At 41.3% G+C, this 25,263-nt stretch overlaps 1 protein-coding gene across 1 annotated transcript in view; it reads left to right on the top strand.

The window, feature by feature from the left end:
* The window catches only part of kank1a (KN motif and ankyrin repeat domains 1a), a 59,843-nt gene that overhangs the window by 22,001 nt on the left and 12,579 nt on the right, over positions 1–25,263 (top strand). The window contains exons 2-3 of the mRNA XM_054610858.1: positions 11,767–11,896; positions 22,139–24,793. Of these exons, the coding sequence (XP_054466833.1) occupies positions 11,860–11,896; positions 22,139–24,793 (2,692 nt within the window). The 5' untranslated portion in view covers positions 11,767–11,859. The remainder of the gene's footprint in view (positions 1–11,766; positions 11,897–22,138; positions 24,794–25,263) is intronic.

The following is a 25,263-nucleotide window of genomic DNA, read 5'->3' on the forward strand; positions in this document are numbered from 1 at the left end:
GCAATTTACAAGCAGATATTAGTAGCTCCTCACACAAGGATAAAGTTGTTTAACTTTGCAATAAGATATATTAAGAGAAAGCTTCATTCATTACTATAGGTAATTGCATTAAATGATAGCCAGAATACCTTTGTTTGTTTTTCACGTACTATCAAGAAGACGTTGTCCATCTGCCTGATTCCATGTGAATGCAACATAACGGAGATGGCACATGACGTCAAACATGGCTTTTCTGTACAGGAGGACAAATGGTGAACCTGCAGAGACATTTTGAGTCTCTTGGTCCTCCATTGAGGAGGCTCCCCTCCTGCATGGGGGAGTGGTGGGTGGTGGGTGTTGTTCATCCGTCCATGGCTCCCCTCCTCCGCCTTAGTGACTCCACTCAAGAGCTGAACAAACAAGAGGCTCCAGCCTGTCCTTGGTCAAGTGCAGCCCGGACAGCAGAGGTCATATGGGAGGGGGAGGGAGGGAGGGAGGGAAGGGTAGGGGCTGGATAAAAGAGAGGGAAACGGTGGAAGCTTCAAAGTGGTCCGAGCTGGACTGAACAAGTAACTCTTGCGGTTTGGAGATGGGCTCAATATCCAACTGTCTTGATAAGAGAGTCTTTCCAAATGAAAGCACATCTTTGTTGGGATCTTTTTAAAAGTTTAGATCTTTTGAAGGTGCACAAAAGTTTCAGACACATGTTAAGGACCGTCGTATCAAAAATGTTCAAATTTGAGCGGTTTTCTCAATTACTTAACAACTATTTAATATTTTTAATGCTTTTTTTGTACAAGTCCCTGATGGAAAATGCCAAACCAGTTGCTCAAAGATTAGAATTTATTGTTTAATCTGTTTTTATAATAATTGTTAATTGATTATCTCTGGTTTATTGACCTGTTGGTTGGTTGGTTGGTTGGTTGGTTGGTTGGTTGGATGAAAGAAGCAATTTGAAAATGTAATATTGGCCTCTGGTAAAACAGATTTATCAATGAAATGAGAGAATATTCAGCAGGTTACCCAGACTTTAAAGATGGATTGGAGCATTTTACATTAATCATAAAGCTTATGAACCGGTCTCTTTCCCACCTTACTTCTTTTGCAAGTGCAGTTTGAAGTTTTTCTACACAGAGCCATCTGTCTCCTCTAGGGGGCGCTGCTGTAAAGAGAAGGGGAATTACTGTGTTTTTGGAGTAGAAACGCTGCTTCAGGGCAACTTCACGCCGCAGTGAGCTGAATAGGCCGATTAATGATACACCTCACAGTCTGTGGAGTAAAGGGTGAAGTTATCTTTTCCTCTTTGTAGCCAGAGAACAGTGAGGAAGAAAGCATTGGATTGATCATTGGCTCAATAAAAGAGCAGCATGCAACCCTTTTGATATTTAATACTTCAATAAATGATTCAATTTAAGGTCTTTTTGGTGGAAAATGATCCTTATCATCCAAAAAATGATTACTGGTGCCGATCAATCGCACCTCTTTTGTTCTTTTTTGCAATTAATTGTTATTACCTCAAACAAGCTGAGGGCAAAATCATAATTGCCCCAATAAAACTGTTTGGAACTTGGCGAGAACTTGGTGTCAGAAATGTTACCCAGAAGCAGCTGATTGGCTCCTTTTTTTATAGCTGCAGTAAATATCAGTTCTAAATCTTAGGAGGAGCTCAGTGCTGTAGAGCCAGAAGCTGTCATCGAGCAGAATGAAGTATTTCAGGGTGATCATAAGTACGTCTTTAAAGAATATACGCACAGAAAGTTATTCTTCCAAAAGTTAGGGTTGTTTTTTTTGTAACCTTTTTAAAGTCTTAGTTTTATTTGTTGTAAACCTGAACATTTGCCTTTTTGTTTTGAATTTGACAGTCCTTTTATGACGGCACACCAAACCACTGATACTCAGATATTTTAAGTGTATTTATTTAAAATGCATCAGGTGAAACGGATCCTAAGAGTTGGATTTATAAAACATTATGTTTCCGCAATAACTTATGTTTGAGTTTTTCGTAACGGAGACAAAGGACTGCTTTAGTTTCCAAACCTCGGTTAATTAAATTCCTGTTTACGTTGTATTAGTGGGCGATTAGTCTTGTGACACTCGTAAATCTTTCTTTACAGCTCTAATATGAGTGGCAAAGATTCACCTGTGTCCTCCTTGTTGAATTGAACTTACTTTTTATGCTGTTTAAGTACACACTAATAAACCCTGTGCACCTGAACTTTTCAATGCCAGCTCAATATGCTGTAGGTTGCAGACTCAGCTGGATCTGGAGATCTCTGCATTCCTCTGACAGATGGTCCTAAATGTTGCTCTGTAATTATTCAATCCTCGTTCCAGAAGTCATTTCATCCTCCGATACTCTGATTCTGAAGTTTGTTAGCAACGAAAACAACAACGATTTTACTTTTCAAGCTTTTTTTTTTTTCTTTCCTCCTGGATACGAACGGTACGAGTCCTCTGAAAGAGATATAACGAGGTTAGAAAAAGTGTGTCTGTGTGTGTCTGCGTGTGCGTGTGCGTCTTTGATTTCGCATAATTGAGCTTGTCTTTTTCGAATGCTGTGTTTATCCTCGTGCACAGCGTCTGCGGCTGCACCAGAGGAAGAATAGCAGCGAGTGGAAAGTGATAGCACCAGAAATAACTTCATGTGTGATTACACAGCAACGGGGCCGACCGACGGTTGACTCATCCTCTCTCTTTATGGACTACTGTACTCTTGTTTCTCTTTACCAAACCCATTTGGGTCAAGATTTCACTTTTGGGGAGCTGTTTATTCATTAGTTGGTATTTTATTCACATTTTTGGACCGAGACCTGCTCAGTGAATCTGTTCCTAAAGGTACAGCGATTGTTTTCAACGTTTTGAGTGCAAGAAATTAACTTTTGAAGTGCATTCTTCAGTTACTGCATGTTCAGGTCTGGTCTTTTGGGATAAATGCTATCGGTTGTTTATGCACATTTCTGTTAAATGAAGTATTAAGAGTAGAATAAGAGTTCAGTTACTTTTGATAATTACTTCAGGAGAAGGTTTTGGGAAAGAACAAATATATTTACAAGCAATATGGTAACTAGCCTCAGTAAGGGTGATGATGTAACCAATGTAAACAGTTTGTTAGCTTGAACATTTACAAATCTCCGTGCTAAAAATGGCACGTTAAGAACTTCATTTTATGGCACATGCCTCCTTGATGATGTCCCCAGTATCTGACATTTGATCTATTATTTCACTGTTTTAGCCGTGCTAGCAGCGTAGCTCTAAGGATCGGCATGCAGCCCGAAATATCAAACCAACATTTCAACCAATATTTGATGGATTGTCGTGAAGTTTTGTATTAATGCTACCCAGAGGATGAATCCTAGTGACTTTGCTGACCCGGTGTCTTTTCCTCCACCACCATTGGAGAGGTTGACGTGTCGGTTTGAGTGAAAAATCTCAACAACTATTGGATGGATTTACATGATATTTGGTGCAGACGTTCATGTTCCCCTCAGGATGAAGTGTAAGAACCCTGGTGGTACCTTATCTGTACTTCTAGCGCTATAAACTTTGCCAAATTCCTGCAAAATGATTGATATCCCATGAGCCTCAGCTGTACTTTGCTCGTTCACTGCTAATCAACAAGTATTAGCATGCCAATTTACTAAATACTATGAACATTATACCTGCTAAAACCTCCGCATGTTAGCATGGAGACGTTGGCATTTACTTTAGAGTTCTACTGTGAGAAAGTACAGCCTCACAGAGCTGCTAGCATGACTTCAGACCATGAAGGTTCCTCTTTTTTTCCATGAATTGTCTCCGTAGAGTCGAAGGTTTTGTATGAAGCTCTGTTTTAATGGGACGTCTTAACTTTATAGCCACTTAGACGTAGTTGTAAGTGTTTTCCTTTCCTCCTCTGATCATGTGACCTGCCACTTTCCTAACCGTTAAAGCAGTATGTAAGAAAGACGAGACTTTTCTTTTCTTTTTTCCCCCCCATTCCTGTAAGTTCCTGCCTCCTCTCTGGGCTAATTGAGAGGCTTTGAGGCCGGCCGAACTCAGCAGGTTCACGAAGGACATCGGAGGGGAAACGAGCGGTTCTGACAGCACAAGCTGGGGGTCAACGGCGCTGCAGAACGGTGGAGAACGACAGCGCCGAGCGGCTTCTTCTGCAAAGCTTCCAAGGCATTTCCTAATGAGGGCCAGACGCAGAGCTGAGACGACAAGTAGCCACCGCTCCTCGTTTAATCACGCCGACACTCACGCCACGTACATATACAGTATTTATTCTGCTCGCTGTGGTCGTCGTCTTCTGTTCTTACAAAGATGCTCCTTGGAAAACCAAAACGAACCCCTGGGCACAATCATGTCGATCACCCACAGAAAGATAAAACGCTCTGCATGCTGCTGCACACACAGTTCGTGTTTTCGTGCCCTTTTTCCGAAGCTCTGAATACAAAATGATCCCAGTTTCTCTGGAGGCTTTCTCCCCCCCCCCCTCCCCCTCCATTAAATTGGCCGCCTCTGCTTTTTTTTTTTATTAGGGGAAAAACAAGCCTGTTGAATATTCAGCGCAGCGGGTTTGCAACCTTTTACGGCCCTTCTCTTAACTCTTCAAGCTGTGTACTGTTGACACACAAGTTACAAAACCAGAGCTTTGTGTCAGGGCTTTTTTTTTTTTTTTTTTTTTTTTACACACAGTGGAAAACTGTCGCACCACATCCTGTCAAGACTGAAGTTGGTCACTTTATGTGGCAAACAAATGGGTCTAGACAGGCTGGCTTTTAGGACTATTTGACAAAAGCAATGCTGATTGTTTGACTTTTTTGACTGGATTTGGATTTTAAGAAACATTACTGAACTTTAGCAACTTTCAGTATTCCACTTTTCCCTTTTTTATTTTTAATTTTCATGCAATATTACCCAAACAAGTGGCAACTTGATTTGAATGCTGCCTGGAACCCTGTGGTTTTAAAGCCAAAGTTTGAGGTGATTTCTGACTCGTTAGAAGTTTATTTAATTGGTGGTAATCCAGTGTTTTTTCCTCATTGCCTTTGCCATATTACTTTGGATACTCTTCTGTATCTGAATAGACCAAGAAAATTGCAATCGCTTTTATCTCTAAATGGACACAAAAATGATGATATGTGATTTTGTTTAATGCTGGTTAGTTGGCATCCGTTGTTGTTTTGTGTTGCCCGAATCCCTCAAATCACAGTAGATAATTGAATCGGCTGCCTTTTGAACTCACACACACATAAATACACACACACACGCACAAATACTTCCCCGTAAAGAGGAACCTGACCTGAGTCACTGTAAATCAGTCGACATGCACCTGCAGCTCCTGTCATATTTATGCAACAGCTGAGGAGGAACAAAACGAGTTGTTCTGGTTTGTGTCGGCTCGCGTGCTGTCGTTGACTTGTTTTGTTCTCGTGAGTCACACTCGGATCAGATCAGGTTACTTTTTAAATCAGTTTATCTGTTCAGTTAAAAGCGGATCATTGGTGAGTGTTATGTATTTTCTTTGTTCAAACTAAATAGATGAAATTGTAGAGATGTGTTACTCTAAAAGGCCTCAGGATTAGACTGATTGATTTCTCCTGTAAATGCATTGAAACCAACTAATGCTGAATGCTGCCTTCTCACTGCTTCTATGATACTTTAACAATTATGGTGGTATCATTTATGTCATAAGCTATTGATTAATGTTGTTGTGTTTTCAGCTTCAGTTTGTAAAAAGTACAAACACTCAGTTAAAGGGTTTAATGTCTCTTAAGAATTTATAAGTATTTATAACTAGTTTTTCAAACTTAATTTAAATGTGGATTTTTTTTATTTTTCATGTCCGTTGTCACCAAGGCTGATTATTGCTGTATGAGATGGGGAAGATTTTAGTAGTTTTGTTACATAACTTTACTTTCTGGTTGGAGGAAAATAACATTTGGTGCATTTACAGACTTGACTTTTTAGTTTCACTCCACTTCACGATTCTTAAAGATTATAGCAATTACATTTGTCTTTGTTTAGTCACTTGTGAGAAAATACAAATGATCTTAATGCAAGTATAGCATTTAATAAGCTAATATGATCAAGATGAGAACAATCTAGTCTAGTATTTTCCCTCATTTCCTTTGCTACATTATTTTGGAAACTTTTAAAGGCTCGTTGCACTTTAAAATGTTGTGATTAACCTCATTGAACACTAAGAGCCCTCGATTTAACACTTTCACTGGTTACATGTTCACGTTTCAATAATAATGGCCCAGTTATATAATGATGGTTCACTGACGGAGCCCATTCTAAAAATAACTTTTGATACTCTGAGTACATTTTGCCAAAAATGCTTTTCTCCTTTCCCTTAAAGGGGAAATTTGCCACCTTTTTTTTATGTGGATGTCGACCAAAATGTAGTCTACTGAAGAAATAAATTGCACAGTCTCTGCTATATAGAGAGATGCATTGCACATGAGCGCCGATTTGGCTACGAATGATAAGCAAACAAAATATACTAAGAAAGAAATATTCTTACAAGCTTCTGAATTTAAAGTTTATTTTTTGCACTGGACTAAGATGAGCTAAATGACTTGTTAACTCCTCATAAAACACACTTCATTCAAACAAACCAAACAGCCTTGGTTAGCCTTCCCGCTGCTCCAACAAGTAGCAACTCTGACCGTGACACTAAAACCTCCTCGTCCATAGCATCCCCAGCCCATGTACGTATGAGGAAGAACAGATTTTCTATCTGTAACAACTGCAGGTGTTTTACATGCTGTAAACTTGTCTTGAATAAGTAGAGATAACTTTGGAAATTGGCAGATTTTTAAGTTGTTTTTTTTAAGTTTTTTTTAAATTTTTTATTATTGAAAGTTTGAGTATCTTGGATATCACCACTTTTACTGATGTAAATTATTTGAATACTTTTTCTAGCACCGATTGATTATCAGTATGATTTTAATCTGTAACTCTGTAATCTGTAAAAAATTCCCTCACTGTCGCTCCTTTTATAGACCCGATTAACAAGTCTTTTATTTTGAAATATCATGTCTGGTCATCCCAGGTGATGTGTCCTTGGCTCAGCTGTGATCAGATTTGGTGTTTATGGCTTCCTGTTTTAAGAGCTGAAGGGGAAACTGCTGTGTTGGTTAATAAGTCACCGCTCATGAAGAGGTTTGTTCTGTTTTCCGCTCTCTTATCGTCCGCCTCGTTAGCTGTTCTTCTACCACGAGTTGAAGGTCAGCTCAGGCCGAGAGAGTGACCGCTGGCTGTCGACCGCATTAGCTCGCCATGCGCTTCACCTGGAGGCCCAGCGTAGGGGTCGCTTCTCCCCTAAACAGCCTAAAGTCCTGCTCCCTCTTATAGGACACGGATGGTTTTGGCTGTCATCTGAGGAAGTTGTCTAATCTTAGCGGTGAAACTTATCCCCCCTGTCGCTCGGAGGGGCGGCTGGGTTTAGGCTCGTTGTCGGGCACTCTGTCAGTGTTTGCTACCTGTGAGCTGAGGGAGGAAGTTAGAATGAGAGATACAGGTAAGATGCACGATTGTTAGAATAGAAGATCTCAGTGTTGGAATATAAGGGACCACATTAATGTAGGGATCCACCACCGTTAAAAGGTTTGGAATCCGCTTCAATTAGAACTATTTTAACAGAGCAAACATTATGATTCAGACACCAAACTGTTTTATTTACATTTGAAATCGTTTTTAGCCCAAAGAGAAGAAGAATTAAATGATTCAAACTTCCATTTACACAATGTCAAAGCAGTGTTTTATGACAGGAGAGAATACCTTTTTGTTTTCTAGTTTAGAAAAGCACATGAGACCCTCTTTTTGTTTCTGCTACACGGCAACATGGCGTTCAGTTAAAGATCAACATATTGATTAACTCACATTTTTACTCATAATTCCCAACATGCTGGTGCTTCAGCATTTCTTAGAAAACCCTTAGGAGCACACACGCTCTCAGCCTGTTGCATAACATCTCAGTTAAACTGCGTGGATTCACTTGGAAGTAAACTTCTGTTCAATGTCACATGAGTTTAAAACAGGCCTTGAGGATTAACACGTTACTTTTCTAGAACTTTTTATTCACCAGATGTTTTTCGGAATTGATTTTGACAAACTGTGTTTTTCAGAATTGTATGTTAACAGTGAAATCAATTAATGTTTTCTGTTGAACAGAGTAACACTGCAGGTTAAACCCTTCAGGATCTGATGCATAGTCAGACATGTATAACGGTTAAAAAGTTTTGTGCTGTTAGGTTAGAAACTCCTCTTTACAAATAGATGTTGTTTTGTATGAAGGGTTAATTTTGCACGTGGTGATCAACCAGACGATTCCCTGCTCCTTCCCTCAGGTTTGCTTTCTCGCAGCCGATGGAACCAGACGTTTGGGAGATGTTTGGTCAGTTTGATGTCGTTCTTTTTTTGCATGAAGTCATCAAAAAGAGCTTGTAATTAGGGTTGGATTGCAACTATACACGCACATCAGCAAAGGGCCAGCATGAGATATTTTAACTTGCTTTGTTGGGCTGGAAATCTGCTCGTAGGTGAACGTGTACGTTTTCTCTGTCATCCGTGTTTGTAGTACGTTTGAGCTTGTTTTTGTCTCCGTTACGAACACCTCATTATTGTGATGGGTGTCCTGAATGTTGAGACCCTCGGTCCATTAACACAATGAAGGCATCTTGACTCTTTTGAAGATGCTTCCTAAAATGTTTTTTCTTATTGATGTCAGTGCTTATTCAAAAGAAAAAGGATATATATATTTTTTTACAAGAACCGTATTGAACCTGATTGGTCCATCTTCTTTCACGCCTTCCACCTTTCAAGGCATTTGGGGCTTTTCCTCAGGAGGAACATCGTCCTCTTCCTTTTTTATGGTACGACAAATAGCCAGATCTTTCTCCTAAATGTTGCAGTGTGAAATGCAGTCGGGAGGTTTCTAGAGGCTAACATATTGACTTTCCGTAGACCTTTTTAAATATAAAAGAAAGCTCAAAGGAGGCGGGACTGTAGACTAAATAGATTTCAGTCTATTTGGATGCTGGAACAGCCTGGTGTGCTCGGAGTATCTCTTTCGTCTCCGTATCAGATCTATAATCGTTCCTCGGGATGAAGGACAGTTTGGATTTAGACACAGCGGCGTGATGACGTTTTCCTCGCTGCTTTATTTGGCTGCGTTCCGTAAACAAGGATTTACATGCTGCTGCTGCTGCTGCTGCAAAGTGACCACGGACAGAGTGACCTTTTTAAGATGTTAACTTATAAATGCAATGTTGTTGTACCATTTCTACAGAGGGCGAGTAAATCAATGAGCAGGACTGTTTCTTGACTAGATTTACAGGGTTTGTGCATCAACCTAATGGAAGTACTCTGAATTATCACATATTTTTACTTAAATAGACAAAAGCAAACTTCCTTACATGGTTATTTCAGCTATGAGGAGTATCTTCAGTGATATTTACTATTTTACAATTTTGACCTAGTTGCTAGTTCTTCAGGTTAACCTAGCTTACAATAAAACCGGCTTAAGGGCCATCCACATCAAGAACAATAAACTATAAATATATTGTTTAAAAAATGCAACACACAGTGGTGCATTGGTCATTTGTTATACCGGGACAAATCAGTGTGGATGCTCACATATCTATTATTATTATTATTATTGCTTTTGGGATGGACTGCCCTTAATACAATAACCCAACAATGAATCTTCCCTTTTTATAGTGAAAGTATGTCATTCGCTTCAGTTTTTAGAGAGGTGTTGCTTCATTTTTTTTTAATTTTTTTTAAGGATTTAGACGACTTCTTTGCTCAGCTACGTGTTTATGGCTTCTCTTCAATAATAATGGCAAAAAAACCCCACATCTGACTGTTATTTTGAAGGATATTTTTAGTTTTTGAAACAGTGCAAGCTCATTAAATGCTTCCAGTAAATGCAGGAGAGCTGCTGATTTAGCAGATATCACTAGTAGTGAAATATACGCTTGCCGAAGACCCTTAAGGACCCTTTTGAAGACCACTAGGGGGCCTGGATCCAACTCCTGGAGCCAGAGATCCACAGGTCAGAGGATCCGAGGTCGGTGGTCCTACTGAGGAGTATGAAAGGAGCCTGGGTCTCTCTGGGCCAACCTTTACTCCTCCAGATGCTCATTTAACAAACCAGGCCTCCTCCCCCCCTCACGTTTGCTCCTTCATTTATGACGGAGAATAGCTCTTTTGTCCCTGCTCATAATGTATCCATTGATGATGACCGGGCCGGCGCACACTGGACCTCTATGTTCATAAATGTCAGACGCAAACACACCTGTGAAAAAAGTCAGAGGTCAGCGCCCGGCGATGGCTTTAAGTGGGCTTCAGCTTCCACAGAGACACAGAAGGGTTTATGTAACAGAACACAAAGTACATGCTGGACGGAGGCGTCGCATTTACCCTGCAGTGGTGGAGTATTACTGAGTAGATTTACTCCATTACAGGTTTGAAGTTCTGATACTTCTACTCCACTACATCAGAGAGAAATATTGTACTTTTTGCTCCACTACATTTATTTGACAAATTTGGTCACCACTTACTTTACACGCATTGTTTGAAAATTAAAAAAAGAACATTCCAACCTTTTTGACTTTTGATGTCATAAAATAATAAACTGTCTAGTTGGTGCTCCATGTCACCGTTTCAGATGTCTGATTTTTCACCAAAGAGACATTTCCCCTCCCAGCTTCTCACATGGTTTCATTTAAATAACAGCTTAAGGCTTAAAGATGTCAAATTATCCAACAAATCAAAGCAATACAAAAATGAATACAGATTTGTGTATTAGACCTTTTTAGTTTTTTTTATTCTTTCATCCCCGTTATTCATCTCATGACTCCTCAGTTTTATCGGGTGACCCTCAGGTTGGGAAACTCTAATCTAGACCATCTACCTGTATATAAATAAGTTAAAACCAGCTCCACCTTGAGCATCTACAACAGTAAAATAATTGTACTTTTGATACTTAAAGTGAATTTGATGATGATAATATATAAATAATTGTTATTTGTAATGGAGTACTTTCTCTAAAGTTAAGTATCTGAGTACTTCTTCCACCACCGGCCAAACTCTGTTTCTCTGTTGTACTTTTCATTTATGAGTTTTGCTTCCACTGTTGTGACCATAATGTTATGTCGAAAGTCAATAACTTTTATTTTCTCCTGTCCAAAGTACTGAAGCAAAGAGAAAACAAGAGATGGAGAGAGATTTTATTTTGGAGGAGCATGATATTGGATTTTTGCCAACATACCGACATTTTCAAGCTAATTTTATCCGAATGCAAATTAGGTGGAAAATATGATATCGGCAGAGAACATCAAGTCTCTTTTGGAGTGGAATTCAAATGGTATTATTCCCACTGTTATCATAATGGTGACCGGAAGATGCAAGACATGAAAGATACCTTCTCTGAGACAATCTTGAAAATGGGCACAACCAGAGCAAATTGACCCATTTCACAAGCTGCAAAATAATATTTTTACAGCCATTACATTAAGTATTTTGCTCTTACGGCCTATCGTATCAAATTATATTTTTATTTCTGGACAAAATATTGAATATTCAAGCCTTTGTATGTGTTTTTTTTATCTTATGTTTAAATCAACAGTTTGTCTGACGGGACTCTTCTGAAGAAAGTTGAGTTGTGTAAAGAGATGTTTGAAACTTTTATTGTTGTGTGACATAAAGAGCTGCTTAACCCCGTCTGCATTCGACTCTTTTACGACTAACTTGATGTGTGAGTAAAACGTCTCCCTTTGTGTTTTGTCTCAGTCTGCAGGCTGCATGGTAATCTGGACTTGATGCATGGCAGTTGCATGACCGCAGTAGGTCTTGTTGTGGGACTGAGAGCACACAGCTGCAGCCATGGCTCAAACCATGCACGTGAATGGCAATGGCTCAGGTAAACCAACCCATTTGTTTATTATAATATGTTCTATTTTTGTTTTTGCATGTATTGGAGATACTCTAGCATGTTTTGTTTTTTTTAAATATTTTTGTATGTTTAGTTATTTTCCTCTGCTATGTTTCGCACCATTATTTGTCAGAGTCGGGGTCGTAAAGTTATTTTCCTCCATCACCCTGTTGGTTAATTATATACTTTGACATGTCAAACGATCCCTCGCTGCCTCCTGAACAACATGTGCTCATCCTTACTAAAATATAACCGAGCTGGATGAAGATACAATGGGGCTAAATGTAGACGTAGGTGTCCAGTTTCAGGCTTAAATATTTAACAGCTCCTGCGTCACATCGGTCTCTGTCTCAACTCCACACAGAAGTGAAAGCTTTTCATTCTTGCATTTGGAAAAAGAAGATTTTATGTTTTTGCCTGAAGTCATTTGGTAACTTTTTAAGCATTAAAATCTTAGTTTACATCAGTGGAAGTGATGATGAAATCAGTACTTATGTAATATAGGGCATTTAAAGGATGAACGAGACAGATTGATCACTGATATCTAGAGCTGAGTGATATGGTTGTAATTAAGTTCTTTACACTGGTTTGCATACATATGACATACTATTAAATATGAAATTGTAGGTATGGGAAATGAATTGTGAAATAAATCAATGTTACCTGCTTTAAACTGTTTAAACAGCAATTGATCACAGTGGAAGAAACTTTTCGCCAAGTAAAACCAGGAAGAAACAAATTAAATCATTATATTTGTTTTAAACTTTATTTATATTATTGATTTGGAAAATGTAAAAAAAACATGATACATCAGTCCACAATAAGTCTATAAAAAACAAAGGTTATTGTTATTTCATTATATAATTAATTTTAATGAATGCCATAGTCAGATTTTATAGAGCAGAAATCAGTTGAATTACCAGAAAAAGCTTCTTTTTTTTGTATTTGTGCTCTATGTATCAGTTCACATAATCTTGTCATGGACATACTTGCAGGAATGTTAAACTTTAGTTGACAGTGGACACAAAAAACAAAACGTATTAACTCCTCTGTAAGTCATTCCTTCACCTCTGGTGCTGCTGAAACACACTGAGGTTGTGCAGAGAAGATTTGCACGCTTCAGTGTGAAATAAACACTGTCGGCTCCTGTTCACACACACACACACACACACACACACACACACACACACACACACACACACACACACACACACACACACACACACACACACCTGCAGACGACTCACATTCCTGTCCGCACTAACCGGGGAGAGAGTGAAGCTTCTTACTTCCAAAATCCGTCCAGGAATGCACAGCATGCAGGACAGATGCTTTCAGCGTCCGTCTGCCACCACCATTCAAATACCTCTCTCTCTCTCTCTCTCTCTCTCTCTCTCTCTCTCTCTCTCTCTCTCTCTCTCTCTCTCTCTCTCTCTCTCTCTCTCTCTGAGATATCAGATCTTTCTTTAAGTTTTTTTTAAAGTATGTAGATGTGTTGATTTGACTTCAAAAGGCTATGAATCTGACAAAATGTATTTTATTGTCCTTTTTTTAAAACAGAATGTGAAAAATGATTAGGAATGCTACGCTAACACGGCTAACCTCCCTGCCCCCTCACTTGAAAACTGTAAAAATAGCTTCTCTGCAGTGCTGGCAGTCGACATGCCAACGTGGTCACCTGCTGCACACGAAGAATTTAGAGAAGACTGCAGAGACGGACTAATATTTTGAGGAAGAACTAATGTGTTTTTAGAGGTTGAAATATCAGCAGTGAAGTTTTAGTTTTTCTTTCTCTCTTTTTAAAGGGACATTTCACTGATTTTACCCTTGAAGTTCAGTTTATGAGGAGAGCTACTCGGCCTGTAAAACATTTATACAATGTCGTCTTTTTTTCACTCTGGAGGAGCTTTGTCAAGTCTGTTGTGTCAGCTTGGTCTTTAGAATGTTTTAGTATTTGTTTTTTTTTAATGTAAGTGCAAACAAAGTGGAGATGTGGAATTTGAAAGATTTGGGTTTTTACCAGTAGAGTCTGGTGAAGTGGTAGTAAGTTGCATTATGGGAAGTGTAGTAAGCACTTTTTTGTGGGTGATCATGAGGGACTGGCATTTTGAAGCCTTGCTAGCTCGTCTACTTCTACTTCTGTACGATTTTAAAGTTTAAACATGGAAGAAGTTCACTAGACGACCGTCTTTAAAGGTGTGAAACTTTCTACGGTGAAAGGGAATCTGGTTTAAAGCTTCTTTATCAACATTTCATTTCTTAATTCTGTCACCTTTTTAATTTTATTTTGATAAAGCCGTACCTGCAATTCAAATACAAAACAATGAATGTGAGCGAAACGAGCTAGATTATGACTTAAAATGCACTAACCTAGCTCTAAAATCTAAGTCATTATATCTCCACAAGCATTGCATTGATCATTTCTGATATTCTGACATGAAATCATGACGATCTGAATGTTCAGCATAAAAGAATCCCCCGAAAAGAGAGAACCTAATTGCACCGAAACCATCTTCCCTCATGTAGTGAAGTCGCAGCTCACAGCAGACCATCACGGCTTTGGCCTGACTTGAATGCCACCAGTCTGTCGTGGACATTAAACCCCAGAGAGCTTCAGACCGACGGGTCGACCCCCCCCCCCGCTGCTCATTCAAACCCACCGAAGTGGTTTTGTTTCCGTTACCCAGCTGCCACTTGAAGCACCCCCCCGTGGTACCGTTTCTCACTGTGCCCCATCACTCACTTCCCTTATTGTGTGTTTATGTTCAGTGCTGTTAGCGTCTAGTGTCTTTACACAACCGGTGTTTGATGAATGGACGTAGAACTGGTTTGTGTAAGTGTGACAGTAACTTTAGTGAACACTAATCCGTTCATTGTCCGCCAGCAGGGCTGAACAGTTCATTCATTCAGCGTCAACAACGCACGCATGTACAATACAGTCGTCAAGAGATGCAATGTACCGAGGCGTTAAGGAACCATTGTGCACTACAATAACCGTAGTGTTCCTCGATGGAACAATAAAATGGCTCCTTTTTTTGTTAAATATAAACAGTTTATTAATATCATTTATTAATCACATTGTTTTTAACTGGTTTTGCATGCACACTCTTTGTAACTTTGTTTACCAGGCAACTGGAAGAAACAAAGTTCACCGTCTACTTGTGTAGATTTTGAATGATGCAGCAAGTTAGCGTAGCTTAGCATAAAGACTGGAAACAGGGGTAAACAGCTAGCCTGACTCTGTTATAAGCTAACAAAATCCCATCTACTAGCAGCTTTAAAATTCACAAAATAACTAAAGAAAAAGTGTAAAAGGTTATCTCTTAAAATGTTAATATTTTGGGCATTTTTTTATATTTATAATGTGTAAATGCTAATTGCATCATCAACCATTTTTAGCTGGTCAGTTGAGCAGTCCGTCAATCGTTGGTTGCTTTAGTTTGCAGATGTTTAGCATCGTCATCGTGTTAGACTCTTAGCATTGTGTCAGCATTTTGCATTTCATGACTGTAGCTTGTCAAAATTATGTGCAGCAAAAAAAGCTCTCCATTTTGTACCATTTTAAGGGAATTAATGCAGATTTATTTCAAAAAAATATTGCAAAAACACCTTTGTTGTTCACTTGTATTGTTAAAATCTTGCAACTGCCGTTTAGATTGTTAAAAGTTAAAGCATTTGTAGATGGTTATCCACTATTATATACATAAGTATACACACATTTCAGTTTCTAAGTTCAGCATGTAGCACGTCTGTCAGTTGCGGTCTGTATATAACGTGACATATAAAGTTTATTGTAAGTTTTGACCTTTTAATGAAAGTTACAATTTGCAGCATTTTTGCTTTGTTGGTCCTGCTTTCCTCTCCAGCTGCCCAAACTTCTGTTTTTACACTTTTTACACTCTTGATAAGCTGTCGTCACTGCAGCTTCTAGTTTGAGGTTTAGGGACCAACATCCATGATGGAAGCCAATTACAGTCACCGGCTTTAGCCTCAGCTTACTGATGGGTCACACCCATCCAAAACAACAAAAACAAGCCAAAAACATCCTATATAAATGATTTCAAATAGCCAGATATTACGTGATGCAGCTCGAAAATATGCCCCCTTTCAGAACAGTTATTTTGCAGATGTGTTCACTAGAGAAAAAAACAAAACAGTCAGTCATGTCTGATTGTTTTACTTGACCATCTATGAGAAAAGAGCGATGTGGGCAAAGCCTGTGAAGCTGCCTCGATGTTTGCAGAGGAAGCCCAGACATTTCCTCCCGTCTGCATCATCATGTACGGAGTTAAGTTGTTGAATTTGGCAGCCGAGTCTGGCACGGCCCTGTGAGTTTCTACAAGAAGCTAATAGATCAGTCTGCTCTGCTCCGTCCTGCCTGTGTCCAGTTTTTTTTTTTTTTTTTTTTGTTGAAAAGGGCAGGAATGTGAAGCTTTAATGTACTTATCGTCTTTTTAGTTCTGTTTCCTGTTTTTTCTTTTCCTTTTCCTCTCTGTTCCTGGTGCTGAGCTGCTGCACTATGAGGCGTTGAACCGTCGCTGCTCTAGTTCTTTTCTTGTGAGTAATTAGGCGTATAGAGCTCGCAGGCAGAGCCAGGAAATACCAGCCTGGTTGTATGAGAAAGGGTCTGTTTGAGTGTGTGTGTGTGTGTGTGTGTGTGTGTGTGTGTGTGTGTGTGTGTTGGGCCACCAGAGTCCCCTCCACCCAGGCGCTTGCATCATACTTTGCTCTCGTTCTGTGTAAAGCACCGAGTGTAACAAACACTGTTATTCCACTCTGCAGCTGTGTGTGTATGAGACCAGCACAACTGTGTACACTTCTGTTGATGAATTTGTGCAATAATAAGGAAAATATCTGCCGATGCTTTCAATATTCACTGTTTTAACGATGAGTTTTATATCAAAATAAAAGGGGAAATTAAGGGATAATTCAACAGTGTCTCAGTGAGGTGTTGGGCTACAATGAGCCTCCAGAACAGCTTCAACTCTACCGTCATTCTTCCAAAAGATGTGTCTTTATTTGGCGTCCTTGACTTTAAAGTACTGCAGGTGTGACATGTTTTTGCAGGCCAACCAGGAAGTTGGCATCGTCCAACGTGATTTTCCGTTGTATTTTAGATAATTGCAGAATATAATCTCTGTGGCAAACCAATGCTTATGATACGTACAGGTTTTGTTCAGCAAGATCATCTTCACAATGCTCACTGTATGATTTTTGAAGCGTTAATATTCTGCAGAAGTAAAAAGCCAACGTCACATGACTTCACCAAGAAGCTAAAGAGTTGCTGTGATGACGTTTAGTAGTCTTATTAAGCCACTCGTTAGCAACCTCCTTTTGTATGTTTGCGTGCTTTTAGGTTTCTAAAGAGGTGCAGATACGGTGACTTCTGGGCCCCGTTTGAAAAACAAACAACTGGCAGACACATTTAGACCAGAAGTCTCATTTAATCTTCCTCTGAGGGCCGTGTGGACGTTAAAAGACTTTTGTCAGCTCTAAAATTAGACTTTTACAGAGCCAGTGCAAAACAAGCCAAGCCCTGTTTGTGTATTTTTTCCTCACAGGTTTTAACATCAAGGCCCAAAGTTGGCCTTCAGCGCAGTATTTTATGAGCAAACACAGAGAGAGAGAGAGTTCATGGGTTTAAAGTTGATGAAAAGGGGTTTCAGTTAGTGCAACATTTAAGTTGATTGAATGACAAGAAAATAATATACAAAAAGCAAACAAGATATCTTTATTACCCGATACAGACAAGTCATGAGAAGCCCCAAAGCGTGGATGTATTTAAAGGGATTTCACACAAAGCACATGTCTTTTTGAAACGGCTGAAACATGTGCTGGTGAAAATGGCTACAAAGTGAAGTGTGAATAATCAGACGGAGGGCTTCTTTCGGATATCAACGTACACGAGTTGAATTTAAAGAGCGACTGTGTTCAGACACCACATGGTTTCCGTTGGAAGCTCTGGCCTGGAAATTGGGGAAACACGTGCAGTAGAAGTAGCTGCTGGAAACATTCGAGTTACCACATTTTCTTTCGAGCAATGAATGTACAGCTAATGTTGGATAATTGGGCTGAAATATTTTAACGTGCCAGCTGAGAGATGTGAAGCCGGGCGTGTGCCAAACTCTGGATGCTATTTTAAGTTGTTGACGTACATGATGTTTAGTTCAGTAATACATTTTTGGATTAACTCATAATGTTTTTAAAAACGCTGTGATAAAAATAAACTAACAAGGTCAGCATCTAACTATTTCATTATCGATGAGTCTGTTTAGTTTTCCATTTAATCGATTGTTTAGTCTACAAACTATTATAATGTTGTGATAAATGTCCATCACAACTTTCAAATGTTCAAAGTTATCTTTTACATTTTCTATTTTGTCCGACCAAAAGTCCAAAACCAAATTATTCTTGATTTTAGATCCATACAAAGCATAGAAAAATCCCCAAATGTTCACATTGGAGAAGCTAGAACCAGCAGACGTTTGGTGTTGTTGCTTGATAAATCATGATTATTTATTACATTTTCTTCTGATGGGGGGAAACCCATCATATATTCCTCTTTAGATATGAAATGTTAAAAAAAACAGTGGAAAAAGAAGTACTTTAGAATGAGATGTTTTACTTAAAGGCATAATATGTAGTCACATCATCCACATATCCTCACAAATCTGCGGGAAGGTGCCGGATTTTGATTGAATGCAGCCCAAGACAGGCTTCATCCTGCTGTGTACTGTCTGAATGTGACAAAGCGACAGTGTTTGACCCGGGAATGAGAACCGGCTGCACACTCTGCTTATTGACTGGAGGTTACATCTCTACGTTGGCTCCAAATGTTGGCCAGAAAAGACCCAAACATAGCAAAATAAGAAGAGTGAAAATACAGGCCGGATCTCTGCAGATACAGACCACCACATACATGTAATGGGTCATAAGTGATGATTAAGAGGCATCGTTTTTGTATCCGTCTATACATAGTTTGATAGGAAATTGTTGCATATTAAACCTTTTCTGTAACCGTAGCGATACTACCATTTTAGTAATACTCTGTTACAAGTAAATTTTCTGCATTCAAAATGTTACTTTTGTAAAATTAGCTTCACAATGTACTTATACCAAAAGTAAAAGTACTCATTATGCAGAATAGCCCTTTTTAGTATCGTATATTATACTATTGTTAATACTTTACTATTATAAAATGAAGTAACTAAATGCAGAGGGAAGTTAAATCTAGGTGGTTGTCTGTTTTTTTTAAATTCCTTAAATACCAGCAGTGCTTACTCATGCTGGTGGAGCTCAATTTGGTAAAAACGCATCACTTCATCTCCCAAAAATGTGTCATTCTCTGGTTGTGCAAACAGTATTTTCAGGCGGAGATGATTCTAAAAGACGACTAGGAGATGTTGTAAAGATATCCAAAAAGATTTAAAGGAAAGTCTGTGTAACTGTTGTGTAATCTTTATCAAATTGACAATGTAACAGCTGCTGATAACTGCAGCAGACTCCCGGGCTCTCGTGCCCGTCACTGCAGCGCGACCCCTTCAGTTGTCTCGTGTTCATGAGGTCATCGCTCAGCTGTCCGGGGTCTCGGCGGTACCAGAGGGCCGCCTGTCACTCCTCTGTGTGTTGGTGTGTGTGTGTACGTGTGTGAGACTGGTCAGAAACTCGTGCCAATGTGTGTGTGTGTGCGTGTGTGTGGTGGGAGGGGTTACCAGACAGCACAAGACCGTGACTGTGCTGCTGCCTCACAGATTATTTATACCAGTCAGAAAAAACAGGACGTGCTTATTTCAGATCTGAGCAGGAGAAAACACAAAGATGGTTTTGTTTTAAGATCAAAGTGCACTTACACTTTTTAAAAGTAAAAGAAAAGAGCTTCACTTGTGCCAGTATTGCCATGAATAGATGTAAAGGATTGCATTAACTTTTAATAAGTAACATAACCGGTTTAGGGGCTGCAACTAATGATTATTTTCTGCAGATTATTTTGTTCTTTAATTGTTTTCCTATAAAATATCAGAAAGTATTGATACACATTATGAGTTTCCAAAGCATCAATGTGATGTCTTGAGCTTATTTTGTCCATCAAATCCACCCAAAAATTCATTTTACTATCACATTTGACAAAGAAAAGCAGCAAACTCACATTTGAGGAGCTGATTCCTGCAAATATTTCACATTGAAATGATGAATCTATTATTAATAATTACCTTCTGTTCATGACTTGTTGTTTCAGCGCTTATTTTGGTGAAACTCCATGCACACAGCAGCTCTCATAATTAGTCAATCAACAGGAATTTTAACTGATGATTGTTCATCATTTATCAAGAAAAAAACGATTGAAACGTTGGCTCCAGCTTCTTAAATGTGTGGATTTGCTTTTATCTTTTGTTTTTATAGAATTGCACATTGTATAGAAGTAAATAACTTTGGGTTTTGAGCTGTAAATTGGACCAAACAAGCAATTTTTAAGATGTCGCTACACAAATTCCTTTTAGCCTTTAAAATTGCTAATTTAGTTTAACTGTAGCTTTTTCAAATGTTTTGGATTGGCTTCTTTTTATATTACTTTACTGTTGATTGAATACAATTGAGTTTGAGAATCCTGTCTCACTACATTCTGTCATTGTATAGGCCAAACGGTAAGAAAAATCAATGAAGTTATTGATTAAAGTCGTTTTAAAAGCAGCCTTTTCTGATACAAAGTTCAAGAAAACATCTGCCTGACGACATAGCTGACATAGCTGACCATCAAATAACTCTTTATTTGGTAAAAAGTTTGTTCTTCAAAGTATAAAAGTTTGTACAGAAGCCGAGTGATTCGTCTCAACAACAGGCCGTCATTGTCATGAGTTCACCTCCCCTCCAACGGAATAACAGGACTCTTATTTGGGGAAGGGAACCCTCGCGTGATTGGACGAGGCAGCCGTCCAATAGTGATGCAGAGCAGCGCTGCGCTTTTAGTTTACACCAATAGTGGAACTTTTTATGCCCCCCTCTCTCCTTCCTCCTCCTCCTTCCTCCTCCTCCTTTATGGAGAGAGGATTGAGAAAGAGAGTGAGAAGAAACAGCAGTTCTGTGGCTCAGATCTCAGTGCAGTTAAATCTTGTCCAGCAGCATAAAAGACAAAGTGGAAAAAGAAGGAAAAAAGTCAAAATGCTGCTGATCTGAGGTGAGTGCAGCTTGAACAACAGGGCAGGGGCGGGGGGGGTGTTAACAGCTGGCTTTAAGCCTTGTAATTCCCTCCCTCTGTCTTTTTATCTGAATGGAAAGGATTGACGGGGAGAAGAAGTGAGCCGGAGCTGGAGGGCAAGAGCTGGAGCTGTTTATTTCCAGCCTGTGTTTGCTTTAGTCGGTGAGAGTTCCAGGCATACCAAGAACAAGACGCTGCTTTTAGCCAACGCAGAGTGAGCGTAGTGGAGTCTGGAAAGCTGACTGGCTCACTTATCGACTCTTTCTGACAGGAGAGAGAGTGTGGAGTTTGGACTTTAAGCAGCTTTGAGTCATCTGTACAACGTGTATGTAACTCAAGAAATGTGTAGTGTAGTTTGCTATTTTATTTCTGTCTTTTTTCTTTTTTTTAAACTGTGTGATCAATAATGGGATAGTTTATGGGTCATTTGTGTCTGTAAAAGCTCAAGTGTTGACACAACGGATGAATTTTGGACTTTAAAATATTGACAGTCTGTTTTTCTGACCCCTCTGGTTCGTCTCTTATCTGAGCTCTGTAAACAACATTCTGTTTATCTGTCACAAGCGTTCCACAAACCTCACCAGGCTAAATTAGACCAAGTAAACCCAACATTTTGGTTTTATTCCAAAGTTTACTACGCCTCTGGCTATTTGGTGTTTTTTTGTTTTCACATAGCTGCATCTCACACAGCTTTGGGGTCGACTTGAACCACCTCTTGGCGAAATAATTACCACTCTCGCTTCTTCCAACAGAGATGTGAGAAATTTTGAGACGTGTTTGAACTTGCACTGTCAAATTATGGCGATTGTCAGCGGCCGAGGAAACCCTTAACACTGCGTGACACCCGAGCTGCTCCGGGGCAACAAAATGCATGTTTTTCTTTTCATTCTTGTGATAGTTTCTTTACAAGTTGCCTTTATTCCCTCCGGGTCTCTATGTGTAACAAAAACCTAATTATGTAGCACAGTCTTTATTTGCTTTTGCTCTCTAAATCTGAATTCTTAACTAACTTTATCTTCTTGTGGTCTCTGTTTCAGAAAGAGGACAAAGATGCCCGAGCACAGAGGACGAGAAGGACTCCGAGGCGCCCTACTATGTTGAAACTCCCTACGGTTATCAGCTAGACCTGGACTTCCTCAAGTATGTCGACGACATCGAGAGGGGCAACACCATTAAGAAGCTGAGTATCCAGAGGAAGCCCAAAGTGGCCAAACCCTTGGCGGCGCCTCGGGGCAGCACTGGCGGGGGCAGCACTCGGGCTGAATGGACCTCCACAGACTCCCTGTCCTCCTCCAACAGCGACGACAAGCAGTCCCCGGTCTTCTTCAACGCCAGGCCCCAGGTCGCCGCGCCGCTGACCCCCACCCTCTCCAGAGGGAGCTGTGAAGCCCCCCCGCAACAGTCCTACTTGAGCATCTCGGAGCAGAGGCTTCTCCTGCCGCCTCCTTCGCCGAGGTTCGCCCCTCGCCACAACCCCCAGGTGGAGAAGACGCTCATGGAGACGCGTCTCCGCCTCGAGCAGGAGCGTCTGCTCATGCAGCCGCACGGCGAGCCGCCGATGCCCCGCCGCCGTCTCGCCAGCTTCGGCGGCATGGGCTCCAGCAGCTCGCTGTCCTCTTACTCGGGCTCCATGGCCCCGAGCCAGATCTCTCCCAGCGCCCATCACCCTCTCCCCATCAACGGTCACTTCCCCAACGGAGAGTACAACCCTTACTACCCGCAATCCATGGGCAGCTCCATCCGCCACAGCCCCATGAGCTCCGGCATGGCCACGCCTGTCACAAACGTCAGCCCGTTGCACCTCACGCAAATCCGGGAGCAGATGGTCGTGGCCCTCAAGAAGCTGAAAGAGCTGGAGGAGCAGGTGAAAACCATTCCTATCTTACAGGTTAAGATTGCCGTTCTTCAGGAAGAGAAAAGACAGTTGGCTGCTCAGTCCAAAAATCAAGGTCCCGGTGGCTTTCGCAAGCGCTCCTACAGTGTAGGCAGCGCCGACCAAATGGAGAACCCGGGCCCGATCCAAAAGGAAACGGAGCTGCACATCATGGAGCCCGAGGCCCAGGAACAGAACGCCCAGCGGCTGGAGGAGTTCAGACGTTTGACCGCTGAGGTCCAAGCTCTGGAGAAGACGACCCTGGACAATAACGTGACTGAAGCTCCGCCTCAGAAGCTCACGCAAAACCAAGCGCACCAAAAGTCCATTGGAATAGTTACCGATGAAAACATGAACAGCCTTCCTGTCAATCAGAGGACGAACGGACATTGTTTCCGGGATTGCGGAGTATCGACGGAGCGGCAGGAAACGCGCAGCGCTGCGGTTGGCGTGACCGAGGCCATGCTGGGCATGACCAGTGAGGCGGAGAGGGAGATCGAGCTCCAGCAGCAGACCATCGAGGCGCTGAAGGAGAAGATCTACCGCCTGGAGGTGCAGCTGAAGGAATCGACGCACCAAATAGAGATGGGAAAGCTCAAGCTGGAGCTCCAAGCGGCCGGCGGGTCAAACAAGAAAAAAGTGGACAAAGGTTTGATGGCGAGGCCCGAGATGTACAACGCCTGCGTGGAGGCCAAAGTCCAGATGCGCAGCCTGGGAGTGGGCGAACATCTGGAAACCAGCCACGCAAACACGGCTATAACTCTACAAAGCCACGCTGTCGGAGTGTCCTGTCAACCCAGCGTGCAGAGTGTCGCCACGGGCCCGGAGATCCCGATGGACCGGTGGGTGGTGCACGAGCGCGTGGAGGTAAAGGACCAGTGCGTAGGGAGACGGGTGGAGACGTGCGACCGGCCGGCGGGCATGGAGCTGAACGTTTGCGAGGTGGGAGTCAACACGGAGGAGTCGGTCCACAGCCTGGCTCTCTGCAAACCCATGACGGAGTTGAGCAAAGAGTCGAGATCAGTCGGCTGCGGGGATTGTTCCGTGGACGTCACCGTGAGTCCCGTCAAGACTCTGCTGTCTCGAGGAACCGACCCAGACTACGTCACCAAAGTGGACTCTGGCGTCACGGCTACTCCCGAGACGGCGACTCAGCAGACCAATACCGAGACAGAGGTTGCGAGCAAATCCACCAACACGAAGACATCTGTCCTGACCGACTCGTTCACCGACATGGGGCTGATCACTTGTGACAAACACACCAACACGGCCGTGACCGAGACGAGGACGGTCGCCGCCGGGGAAGGACTTATCAAAGACGCTCACTCGACGGCAAAGATGCGTTCGATCGCTGTCGGAACCACCACAGACGTGGAGTCGTTCCTTGGCAAATCGAGCTCTGCTAAAACCAAAGAATGTGGGGTGGGGACACTTGGCATCCAGGAGAACTTCTTGGTCGGATTAAAAACCAGGAACATAGCGTGCGGCCCCTCCCAGCCGGACGAATGTGTCACAAGCAGCAGCAGCAAAGAGGCCGCGGAGGTCGAGGCCGAGGCTGCACCACTGCAAGCTCAAGCCCAGGGGGGCGCCGGACTGGACCACTACATCGAGAGGGTCCAGAAGCTGCTGCAGGAGCAACAGATGCTGCTGGCGGAGAACTACAGCGAGCTGGCGGACGCGTTCGGTCAGCCCCAGTCCCAGTTCGGGTCCATCAACAGCCAGCTGGTCAGCACGCTCTCGTCCATCAACTCGGTCATGAAGTACGGAAGCGCCGAGGACATCCTGAAGCTGCAGTCGGACTCGGTGAACTCGAACGAAGGTGAGAGGTTTTGCATCCTGCAGCGCTGAGGATGCTCACGGGTCCCACGTGCTCTCAAGTGCTGCAGAAACAAATGGTTCTTGTGATAACTGGCAGAAAGTCATCCAGGCAATCGGAGCATAGTTTCAAGGGCAGACAACTGAAATGCACACACACAGACATAAAATACACACACACACATAAAATAATTCACTTCATATATACACAGCACTTTTCAACATGCTTTACATGATAGAACATGGGTTTAAAACATTTCATTCAGGTCTGCAATGAAACAAATGAAATAAGAAAAAATACAAAAATAGAATGCACAACAATAAAAGATAAAAAGGCTAAATATGAAGGGTATAAAACACATGTCAGTTTGTCTTTAAAATCTCGATACATAGTATATTTAAATTTAATATCATTGAATGGGTTGTAAAATAAATTCATTGCACTTTCGCAGGACAATAAAACTGCTGTAGAGA

The sequence above is a fragment of the Anoplopoma fimbria genome, chromosome 13 (assembly GCF_027596085.1).
Source record: "Anoplopoma fimbria isolate UVic2021 breed Golden Eagle Sablefish chromosome 13, Afim_UVic_2022, whole genome shotgun sequence".
Taxonomy (NCBI): Eukaryota; Metazoa; Chordata; class Actinopteri; order Perciformes; family Anoplopomatidae; genus Anoplopoma; species Anoplopoma fimbria.